The sequence below is a fragment of the Abramis brama genome (genome assembly GCF_963993115.1).
Source record: "Abramis brama genome assembly, chromosome: 8".
In the NCBI taxonomy this organism is placed as follows: domain Eukaryota; kingdom Metazoa; phylum Chordata; class Actinopteri; order Cypriniformes; family Leuciscidae; genus Abramis; species Abramis brama.
The window spans coordinates 36,707,044-36,719,066 of NC_139970.1; the positions used below are offsets into that span (position 1 = coordinate 36,707,044).

Here is a 12,023-nt window from a genome sequence, read left to right on the forward strand (position 1 = left end):
GAGGAGAATAAAATCAATGCTCCTTTCACAGCGGTGCAGCTTTAGCCCTGTTGTGCCCCTTGTATATCAAAATGACTCGATATTGAGTCGTGACAAAAATCTAATAAAACAACAACAAGAACAAAATATTTTCGTTTGTTTATCTATCAATCAGAGACCGCTGCATTTGACGGGCTCTTTCCCACTGACTCTCCACAATTTATATATTTTGGTGACTTGTCATGTAAAAGAATTGTCTAAAGATTCACAATGAATTGCTGAGTAACAAACTGCACATTTTGAACGTCTCCTTTGGCCCTGTCCCAAATGGCACACGTCATGTGCATTTGACAAGACCATAGGGTGTCCCATTTGTCATTGTAGGTTTCAGAACGGTGCTCACGAGTGACCCCTATACGCCCTCGATGTACACTTCTGCCGAACCCGCACTGAGACCACGAGGGCTTTGCTTTTCATTTGGGACAGGGCCTTTGTCTGACACCCACTCTCTACTAATGAGCTGATGACCAGAATCAAGTGTGTTTGATTAGGGAAACATAAATGTGCAATGTTGGAGAAACTCCAGAAACAAAACACTTTTACGAAACATATTCATCACCTCTATTATGCATAGGAGAAGATATTAAATAACAGCCTCCCCAAAATTTGTAAAAAAAATAATTTTATTATTATGTATTGCCAATATTGCAAAATCATTAATCACATTTAACATCTGTAAAATAAAATCATTCTCTTAATCTTTTATAAAAGATTTTATGTATAAAATTAAATAATAAATAAGTCAAAGTAAAAACATTTATTCAGATTTAAGTTTCAATTTAAAGAGTGCAATGTCAGTTTTCATTTTTCTCTCTTGAAATTCTAAGACAGAATCTTCCATCTTTTTTTAATTTATCAATTATGATTAATTATATGTTGCCTGCAAACCCATGTCTTTCATTCTGTGAATATGGAATGTAAAATATAAAATTTTACTCAAGCTGAAGGCACCGTATGGAGAGCTCAACGCGCTGCAACTGAAGAAAACACATGCAAATAGAAAAACACCTGCAAATTAAGAAAACATCTTCATCTGTTTCACAACACATGTGTGCTCCAAATACTCACAACACAACCAAATACAGAAACGCGCTGCAAAAGTTCACAACACAACCAAATACAGAAACGCGTTGCAAATAGAACAGAACACAACGGAAATGTTTCCGGGGAACCCAATAAATGACGGACCCGGCTAGGACGTGTTTACAGCTGTCTACTTTTATTATTATTTAATTTTTTTGCAAAACATACAGAGATGACACGTTTATGACATACAACTTTGTATACAATATACAAAATGTATTTACAATATGTTCAATGTCATAAGAATACTAAAAAGAACAATGAGCTGAAGACTAAAATAAATAAATAAATAAAGATAGAGAAAAAGAACATGAGGGAAAGACATTAATCTATACATCAGTTACATTGTTCACATTTTGTCATGTTATGTTAAAATAAGTTTCATAAGAAATGTTAGAATGCAGCTAGGGTCCAAATATGAGACGGCAAGTTAAAAACTTTGTTGTATAAAATGTATATTTATTTGCAACAGTTATGTTAACAGCAATAATACTATATTTCTGGTAAGAACAGCTATTCAGCTGATGGACACGCGCTGCGTTGTCATGGGAACATCCCAGGTGAAAATAATGAGGAAATTACGTTGTCTTTCGTTGCTCCCTTCATCAACATAATGGCACACAAGTGCCCCGCTCCCTCCAAAGTGCCCAATTCAAGGGCTCTGCCGTCTGCCCTTTTAAGAGAGTAGGGCATAGGTAAAGCTCACGAGCAATAAGCACGTCCGAGCCGTCTGTCCGTCACTTATTGGGTTCCCCGGAAACATTTCCGTTGTGTTCTGTCCTATTTGCAGCGCGTTTCTGTATTTGTTTGTGTTGTGAACTTTTGCAGCGCGTTTCTGTATTTGGTTGTGTTGTGAGTATTTGGAGCACACATGTGTTGTGAAACTGATGAAGATGTTTTCTTAATTTGCGGGTGTTTTTTCTATTTGCATGTGTTTTCTTCAGTTGCAGCGCGTTGAGCTCTCTCGGCCGCCGTACTAACATGTCTGATAATTTTTTTTTGACTTGACAGTAGATCTCTGTGAAGCTCCGACAGAAACCTCTGCGGCTGTTCAGAGGAACTCAACTCTCAAATTATTTACAACAGTACAATTATTTATTTTCACATTCTTCTGAAAGCAATAGCACCAGATGCTAATGTTGCTGCTTCAAGCCAAGATGCAAGAGTCTAAAGCGGATGATGGAGAGGCCAGTGGATTCAGTCCGCCTGACACACAGCTGAACACATGACACTTCTGGAGTGACTGTCTTACACCTGGAACAAATCACACACAAATGAGTTGCATAAATTCATCACACTTAGAACAGGTGAGAAAAGTTCCAGTTTCTCATTTTTAGGTGTAAATTATGAAGTGGCTTTTTCATGTAAAGAGTTCAATATTCTCCAGAGTTGCTGTGACCGGTTTTACACCTGGAACAAAAAAACAGAAATAAGGGTGCTAAATTCATTACACTTAGAACAGGTGAGATTTTCAAAATACATCTTAAATAGTTTTTAGCTCATGGCTCAGTACCTAAAACCATTTGTGTTGAATAATCCTGTCCAGATCAAGCTGACGCTCTGGCTTCTGCTGCAGAAGGGAGCAGATCAGATTGCAACATTCTGTGAGAAAGATGGAGAGATGTCTGATTATTACCATAAACTTTACATCCGCTCTACTTTCATTATTCTAAGCTGTAAGATCTTCAGGTCAGACACCCGGGACAAATTCCTGCATTATCTATACTAGTGCAGCAGATTAATGGCATATTTCAAGAGAATCATTCAAATTGGTATAAAAGCATGAAATTTGGCACAGATACTCTCTAAGGGTCACTTTTTGGGAAAAAGGCGTTGGCCACCCAAAAATTCAAAATGGCGGCCATTTTTTCAAGATGGCCGCTATTTCTGTCAAATGCTCATTATGTCAATTGTTCAAACAGTGATGTAGGCATAACATTTTGTGAAAATACTCTCTTCAGAATGTTTTTTTGGAAAACGGTGCTTGTCCCTCAAAAATTCAAGATGGCTACCATTTTTCAAGATGGCCGCCATTTCTCTTGAATCCTTACATCTTTTTTTCAAATGGTGATGCTATCATGAAATTTGGTACAAATATTCTTCAAGGAACATTATCATGGAAAAAGGTGTGTGCCGCTCAAATTCAAGATGGTGACCATTTTCAAGATGGCCACCATTTCTGTCAGAGCTCAATTTAATGTGTTAAGGAAGGTTTTGTTTAATAGAGTGAACGTCATTACACAACCAGGGCACACTGGTGACTTCACTGCTGTGGAACTCAGCATGGGGTTCAGTGTCAGCTGATCTAGTTTTACTTACACTGTAGTTCTTGACTAGTAGTAATAGTATAGCTAAGTTTAGTGTCCCAAATGCTGCCTAACAGCCCCTCATCAATTAGCTAGTAATAGACGTAGTTAGATAGCCACACCTGAATTGACAGGTTGTGCCAGCGCGGGAGAGCCGAGCCAAGGGTAAGCGGGGCAATACATGACTTGTTCATGTATGCTTACCTGGAAGGTGTACAGATCACACAGGACTTAAATGGTACTGGATGAATGATCGGGCTAGGTGTAGGTGACCCGTACCTAGTTGTATCCCATACCTGAATGTGTACTATGTCTATAATTGAGGTGGTAAAAGGATAACCCCTCGGCCTTAATCAGACAACAAACCCCCAAAATGGCAAATGAAAATCCCATGTCAGCCAAGAGGAACGGTGGCCATCTTTAAAAATGGCGGCCATCTTGAATTTTTGAGGGACAAGCTTTTTCTATTAACATGTCCTTTAGAGAGTATTTGTATCAAATTTTATGCTTGGATCACTGTTTGAATAATTGATATAATAAGCATTGAATAGCAATGGCTATTGAATTTTGAACATATTGAATTTTTTAGTGGCCAACGCCTTTTTCCAAAATAGTGGGCCTTAGAGAGTATCTGTGCCAAATTTCATGCTTCTATACCAAAGTGAACGATTTTTTTACTAATCTGCTGCACTATACAGCCATCTCCTATAAAGCCTATGAAGTTTTGCATTAGAATTGTACTTGAAGTAATCAAATCACCTTCTGTCAAGCTGGTTTGAACCAGGTGTTCATATTGGTCCTGTAGAAGTCGAAACTATCTGGAAAGTATCCACACAGCATTCTGAACAAGAGGATCCTCAGAGACCAGACCGTTGCCAGCTTTCCATGAAACCCGCCGTACATTCTGTACTCGGGAGGGCAGTACATACTGTAACTGTGCCTGGAGGAAAGAGTTTTTGTCCGATGTGTAAGTCTCTACCACAGCATTAGCATACGAGTGTTGAGTTAACTCATTCACAAGAGTTTTGAGAACTAATACACACCACAGTATCTCATGCAGGCAGATTCTGTCAGGAGATCGCCGCATTCGAAGTCAATGAGTGTGACATTGCGGTTCTTAACGTTTATCAGCAGGTTCTGTAATTTTATGTCGCCATGGTAAACTCCACGGCGACAGCACGCATCAGGGGCTAGTGTTGCCGAACACATGATGTGCTGCGCAAACTTCTCCTCAATGTTACCGCCGTTGCTTTTCACAAAGTCAAACACATCCATGCAGTGCGAGAAACGCTCGAGGGCCATGACGTAGAAGTCCTGCTGGTCCTGCCAGTCCAGCAGCTTGATGATGTCCATCGCTGGACCTTTTTTACTGGCCAGGATTGTCAGAGCGACTTCTTTGGGAAGGGGTTTGGGATGATCAGGGATGATCATATACATTATATGATGTTTTAAATAGGGATTTTTAACTCAAGTTTGTCTGCTGATAAAATCACTTATACTCACAATGCTGATACATTCCATGTGCTTCGTCTTTCGGATAAATTTCACTGCCACCTGATGGACAAAACAAAAAGCAATTATTGTGTGTAGAGGTCATATCATAAATTCCAAGCAAGAATTGTTTTATCCAGACTTGACTATTGTAACGCTCTCCTGGCCGGTCTTCCAGCTTGCACAGTCAAACCTCTGCAACTGATCCAGAATGCCGCAGCTAGAGTGGTCTTTAACAAACCGAAGAGAGCACACGTCACTCCTCTCCTCACAAAATTGCACTGGTTGCCAGTTGCCGCTCGCATCAAATTCAAGTCACTGACGTTTGCCTACAGAACAACCACTGGTTCTGCTCCCTTTTACTTTAACTCTTTACTTCAGACTTACGTGCCATCCAGGAACTTGCGCTCTGCAAGTGAACGGCGTCTTGTGGTGCCATCTCAAAGAGGCACAAAATCTCTTTCTCGGACCTTTACCATGACTGTTCCCTGCTGGTGGAATGATCTGCCTAACTCAACCAGAGCGGCTGAGTCCATAGCCACTTTTAAGAAACGGCTGAAGACGCTTCTTTTTCGACAGCACTTGATCCAGTAATACTAACACTTTCTCTACTACTCTATTCTATTCTATTCTGTTCTATAACTATAAAAAATAAATAAAAAAAGTTGCGTTAGATTAAACTGAGAAGGGTCATAGCACTTGCATTTTGTTGTCCTACTGTTAGTTTAACTGCTTCTATTGTTCTCATTTGTAAGTCGCTTTGGATAAAAGCGTCTGCTAAATGAATAAATGTAAATGTAGAATTGAAATCCTAACAGGTCAAGAAGAGCCCTAAATAGTGAATATATGATACAGTAAGATGTCTTGCACAGGATAAAGTGAGATATCAAAGGATGAGAAATAATTCAGATAAAAAAACTATTTGCTAAACTAGTTGTGGTAAGTAAAAAAAAAAGAAAGTCAAACCTTCTGGCCATCCGCCAAATGAGTGCCTTCATAGACTTCAGCAAATCCGCCTTGCCCCAGCTTACGGCCAATTGCATGTCGGCAGCAAATGTCGTCTGTTAAAAGATGAAGAGAAAAAGACGATGTTTAGTGGTGCTTTGCAGATATTGTGAGATTTATTGTTGCAGGAAACTCACCCTCAGGTGGTCTTATGTTCATTTCGTTACGGAGAGGAGACGTTTCACCTGCTGTCAGACGGACTGGAGCGTCGTGGACTCGAGTTTGAAGCTCTTCTTGCACCAGAGGCTCAGCAGCGGGAAGGACTTCAGGATCATCGACAGGAGGTTCCTCCAGATCAATGACCTCTACAGATCTAGTGATGGACTGTAGAGACTTTTGATCTAAAGAGGAGAATATCAGCACTAGCTAGCAGTCCAGTTCTGGTAAAATAAAAAATAAAAAATTATTAGGAACAGCGATTCTTTGATATTAAAGTAAATTACTATTTGTTCACCTATTGATTTTTAAAGTACAAAGTATAATATTAATATTTTTTACACTTTTGAGGTTACTTCATTATTTTATTAGAGAGAGAGAGAGAAAAAGTCTGTTTAAAACTATCCTACATGGGCAGAAAAGTCCCTGTTACTCATTTAGGTGTAAATTATGCTAGTGACTTTTTCATGGATAGGCCTATTAAATATATATATTCTCATAACATGGTTGTCATACCGTCGGTACTTCTCCTGGATGTTTCCGTCTCTTGATCCTTCATCATCTCATCCTGATCTGAGCTCTTGTTTTTTGGGGATTCTTTCTTCCATCTAAAAGAGAGACTCTTAAAGAAGTTGAAGTCACCCTCTTTCTTTTTCTTCCTCTTCAGACGAGAGATGGGAAGCTGCGCTCCCTCTTCCTCGGGCTTCTTCTCGTCAAGCCGATGAGGAAGATGTTTCTCCGCCGTGCTGCTGCTGGGGTTTGAGCCCGGTGTGCGGTCACGGTGATGGAGGTCGTGAACCTGCTCGCTATCCATGAACGGTTGTAGCCTACTTGTGAACTTCTGTGTCCCATGATGAATCGCTGTTGTGTATCAATGACACTAAAGCAGCTAAAGCAAAATAGTAGCCTAAAAAAAGTGTTCTGTGGTGTATTTAACAATATAAATATATGAATATTTATTTTGCTATTTTATGTATTTTCAAAGACACACGACAAGGGCTGCCAACTCTTGCGCTGCGCATTCAGCGCTCTCGCACCACACGTCCATTTTCTCATGCAGTGAAAAAACATCACGGAGCAAAGAGGACACGGACAATGCGCTAAATCACAAAATGCCTCAGCTTTCATATATTTAAAGTTTTATTACGAAATTCAAACAATAGGCCTACATATCGTTTTGGCGCTTTCAATATGGCGTGACAGATCGCTGTAGCAACTCAGATCAAGTGAACCGGCAGCGCGCTTGAACCGATCATCTCCAGCCCTACTTTTTACTAGGCTAGGCCTACTAGTTGTTACAGCGTAAAATAAACATAAATGAACATCGGTATAAGGTATGTTCAGTTAAACTCACTGAAATGTATAATGTCACATGTAATCTCTCATTGTTTCAATCGCGGATAAAACGGCAAACAAACAGTTAGCCTTGCTGAGAAATTATATAGCCTACCTTGAAGAAATGACCATGCAAACAATCTTTAACTAATATGAATAGCCTACATTTAAATTAATTGTAAGTCAGTGTGAAGGTGGGATATATCACTTAAAATGACGAAGGCATCAAAACTAAGCCAACATTTTTGGGGAAATATACAGTTAACTTTTACAGAGTTAACTTTTGGACCTATAGCCATTAAAAAAAAACAAAAAAAAAACATGCATTTTGCAGAAGAACATTGTTTTGGTTGAGTTTCTGCTCTGCATGACTGTGTGGATGAATATGACCCTTCACTTTACAATGAATTCTGTTAGAGAGCTACATATGACGATCAATCAGTTCAATAAAATACCGTACTCACTTTTTGAGTAATAAAATGGCGTCTCCCCATCGCTTTTACAACATTTCAAATTCTTCAGTTGTGCAGAAAAGCCATGAATCAATGCTGATTCTCGTTTTATATGGAATGCCGTGTCTGCCAAAATAATAAATAACTAAATATACAGAGAAATATAAAAAACAAAAATAAATAAATACATAATCAAAATAAATATACAAAGAAATGTAAAAAAAAACAACACAAATACATTATTATTTATACTTTTATTTCATTATTTACGAATAATTGTATTTTTTCCACATTCATTTTTTTTTCTTCATTTATTATTTATACATTTATATGTATTTGTCTACTATATTTTATTTTCACATTTATTTCTTTGTGGAAATAAATAAATAAATGTATAAATAAATAAACGAAAAAATATATACTTTTTTATAATTTATTTATACATAAGGGGAAAAAATTCAATATTTGTTTATGTATCCCCCCCCCCCCCCCCCACCACCACCACCATTTCTTTGTACATTTATATATGTATTTTTTATTTCTTATTTTGGCAGACATGGCATTCCATAAAAAGTAACCCAGGCCGGGCGCATTTTCCCCCTAGGAAAACACTAAATGCACTGGAAGAATATAGAAACATTTGACATACCTTTTATTATAAGCTTTGTTTTCCACAAAAAGAAAGATGTATTTTTCAGGGTTGTATTGACTGTTCAAAGAAGAAAAAAAAAATCAATGTGATTGAACACTCCTCAAGAAAATTTGTTTTCAAATTTTATTGAAAGATCTTGATAAACAAGGGAAGATTATAGCACTTCATTTGGATACTTCAGTAGAAGGCAAGAACTGTGAAATAGGCTACCTTTTGAATAGAACAGAAGCAAACAACTAAAACTCCATTTAAAAAAAAAGTTTTTCCATTTATTTGTAAATGTTTCCCTAATTCATAAAATGGCTGTATTCTTGAACTCAGTGTATTTGTTACATATGAAGTTACCGTCCCAAACCCTCTTTTGATCATCTTTGGCCCTGCACATTTTAATTACATGCCTTAACCTCACTTTAATCTGCATCCCACGAAACAAGAATGATAAAAAAACAACACAAAGGATATCTATACAAGGATATACAGTAGTACACACATTTCAATATTAAATACCAAATTACTGTGCAAGAAATTTAAGGCGTAACAACATGGGCCTGGTGCTGCTCTTTTTTTTTTTTTTTTAATAAAGCACAATTGTTTGATCATAAATTTAGACAGCACAATATTCAAGACTTGAAGAAATTATTATGTAGACTAACAGATGTGGGGTGTAATGTGCAAAAATGGCACTAAAGGTTTTAAATAAATTTGAATTTTAAATAAATTAATTATACGCCTCTCACTTTCAAACACATAAGAATAGATGTTTAATGGTTTCATAATTTCATTTGGTAGTTTTTGTATTTAAATAGTGACGTATAGATGAGTCTTATGCACTGTAAGTGCTTAGCCTATGTGTTGTTTCTCAGTGGTTACCTGCAAACAAGAAAAAAAATAAAAAAATCAATAAGTCAGCAGTCACTTGATAAACCTTTACTGGATACCACTGTAAATCACATGGCCCATGCTATTACAGAGCATCAAGTTCTTATTAAAACAAGTCCAGACTCCATGTCTAAGAATAGCATCAGAAATGTCTCCTATTTAGAGTAAAGGTAATGATAGTAGTATATATGTAAAGCATATAAACAACTATATAAACTTCAACTCTGCCACATTTAAACATGCATATTGTCTAAAATATATGACTTACTTATGACACGCAGATGTGCAGTGCTTTTGGCTCTTTCTATGATAAAGCACACAATGCCGCACATATCTGTGGATGTTTGTTTAAGAGTGAGCCTATGAACGGTTCCCATTTTCTCCACCACAACTTTAGGACCAGGATGCAGTGTCTCCCCTTTCAGGGTCCACGTAGGGGCCTTGGCCACAGGCAGAGAGACTTCACATTCAAAGCAAGCATCTGCAGGAGCAGTTACATCTACATCCTGCAGCTCTCGCACCATCAGGACTGACTGAGCTGTTTAAACAGGGAGGAAGTGCAAAACCACATGGGCATGTGTTGTATTATCAGTTATGACTGTTATGTAATATGTTTTTTTTTTACCCCAATGTAGACCACAAACAGTCATTTTCTCATTATAATCATACAGACAATTACCTGAAAGTTTTTAATTGCTATAATCTTTTAGTTTTTCTTACAACAACAACAAACAAATAAACAAACATCTGAAGTTTTCTTAAATAGGCATAATAGCCTATCTGAAAAGCGTTCATCTGCAAAACCAAAGTCAGTATGACGTAAATGACTTGCAGGTAGTCATTTTATTGTCATAACACTAGAAAACCGTAAACCAGATTGAAAACATTTATAGTTGTCAATCACATTTTAATTCGGCCATTTTATGAACACACACAGTCAGTGTGTGTTCGCGCACTTAATTTTCGAGATGAAAGGAAAGTATATTGCTTTTATTTTTAATTAAATCAGGTTTTTAAAAATTTTAGCTATGTTTTTTAATGTATGAAACCAATAAATATGAATAGGCCCATGACATTTCTAAGAACTTGGCAGAGGCGTTTTGAACTAGAGTTTAAAAAGACTTTAGCTTTTGCCATTTTGGACATCCATCATTAGTGACTGACCTAAATAAAAGATACTATATTTAATTTTATTTTATTTAAATGGGCTATTTAATAATGAAACGGCTCCACTGTTTTGTGGTATTACAGCCAGCGTACCTGTAATGTATGTGTAAAAGGGAGACATCGCCATCTGCCGGTTATTGTAGTAAGTGCAGTGGAAATTTGTACAGGTGGCTGATGACGGTAAGTTGGACGCCCAGAGCGGAAAATTGTTCGTTAAAAGTAGTTCCAAAGGCAAATTGCTTAAGTAATTTTGCTAGGAACATGTTGAGAAGCATTTGTCATTTGAATAATAGCGAATATTAAGACAGCGCGGTAATTTCTCACGAGATTATGCGTTGTGTCAGACGGTTTCGTGACTGATTCATTTTGGTGGCAAGAAACTACTTTGATTTTCATTTATAACATTCCCCCCTAACAGGGAAGTGATTGACTAACTGACCGACTAACTAACGTTAACTGATTGATTGAAGTAGTCACAACGTGAAAGAAAGACTCGTAAGAAAAGAAAGAAAACGTAAGAAAGACTTCTTAACTGTCCTAATTTTTCTTCTAATATAGATATTAGACATTAGCAAGTAGCCTAGAATATCAAGGTATTATTGATATAGCCTAAGTAGGAAATGGATGCACTGAATTTGAAATTCTGTCAAATAATAAGAAGTATGATATAACACGACAGTGGCAATAACGGATTACTTACATGGCTAATAATACAAATACGTTTAATAAAAAAATAGCTTAAACCGCAAAATTAGTTTATCCCCCGGTTTCACAGAATAGGCTTAAAGGAATAGGTCACCCAAAAATTCCGTCATCATTCACTCAACCTCAAATTGTTCCAATTTTTTTTTTTTTTTTTTCTTATGCTGAAAAAAAAGAAAGATATTTTGAACATACTATGTAAGTCAATGGGGCCCATCAACTGTTTTGTTACTGACATTCATCAAAATATCTTCTTTTGTGTTCAACAGAAGAAAAAAAATAGTAAAATTTGTCAGTGCCATTATTTTGTCTCCAGATGCACACCAGTAATGTTTTTTTTTTTTTTTTTTTAATAAGTAGCCTAATGTTTATAAAAGCTATTTGAATGTCTTAACTGAACAAAGGCCTAATCCTGCTTTCATCTAAGCCCTGTCTGTGAAACCAGGCCTATATAAATCAGGGATGTCCAATCCTGCTCCTGGAGGGTCACTGTCTTGCAAAGTTTAGCTCTAACCCCAATTAAACACATCTGAACCAGCTAATTAAGGTCTTACTAGTAACATACAGGCAGGTGTGTTGAAGCAAGTTGGAGTTAAACTCTGCAGGACAGTGGCCAGTTTGGACACCCCTGCTACAAGTGAATTTTGGCTTCAAGTCAACATTATAATGTTGACTACAATATGTAAGATGGATAAATATTTGTTTGGAAATATTTGCCATTACCATTCCATATCCATCCATATCCCTTATTTAAAT

At 37.1% G+C, this 12,023-nt stretch overlaps 2 protein-coding genes across 21 annotated transcripts in view; both read right to left on the reverse strand.

Moving 5' to 3' along the window:
* Positions 1 to 1,208: 1,208 nt before the first annotated feature.
* LOC311087981 (uncharacterized protein) lies at positions 1,209 to 8,551 on the reverse strand. Of its 3 annotated transcripts, XM_084121567.1 has the most exons (8): positions 8,517 to 8,551; positions 6,597 to 6,969; positions 6,062 to 6,304; positions 5,886 to 5,980; positions 4,932 to 4,982; positions 4,188 to 4,368; positions 2,636 to 2,724; positions 1,209 to 2,532 (listed from the first exon to the last, which is right to left on the reverse strand). In XM_084121567.1, exons 2-3 carry the CDS (start codon positions 6,892 to 6,894, stop codon positions 6,291 to 6,293), a joined length of 312 nt encoding a protein of 103 aa, XP_083977693.1. In that variant the 5' UTR covers positions 6,895 to 6,969; positions 8,517 to 8,551; the 3' UTR covers positions 1,209 to 2,532; positions 2,636 to 2,724; positions 4,188 to 4,368; positions 4,932 to 4,982; positions 5,886 to 5,980; positions 6,062 to 6,290. The 3 variants fall into 2 exon arrangements, with proteins under 3 accessions (XP_083977693.1, XP_083977692.1, XP_083977694.1); XM_084121566.1 differs by lacking the exon at positions 8,517 to 8,551 and having other exon boundaries at positions 6,597 to 8,085.
* Positions 8,552 to 8,628: 77 nt separating this feature from the next.
* The window catches only part of obsl1b (obscurin like cytoskeletal adaptor 1b), a 30,409-nt gene continuing 27,014 nt past the window's right edge, over positions 8,629 to 12,023 (reverse strand). For all 18 annotated transcript variants that reach the window (XM_084121554.1, XM_084121556.1, XM_084121553.1 and 15 more), the window contains 2 exons: positions 9,667 to 9,936; positions 8,629 to 9,389 (listed from right to left, as the gene is read on the reverse strand). In XM_084121554.1, coding sequence (XP_083977680.1) covers positions 9,379 to 9,389; positions 9,667 to 9,936 — 281 coding nt within the window. In that variant the 3' untranslated portion in view covers positions 8,629 to 9,378. The remainder of the gene's footprint in view (positions 9,390 to 9,666; positions 9,937 to 12,023) is intronic.

Excerpts from the sequence above, each read along its gene's own strand:
- LOC311087981 (XM_084121567.1), bottom strand. The coding sequence starts at position 6,894 with ATGGATAGCGAGCAGGTTCACGACCTCCATCACCGTGACCGCACACCG.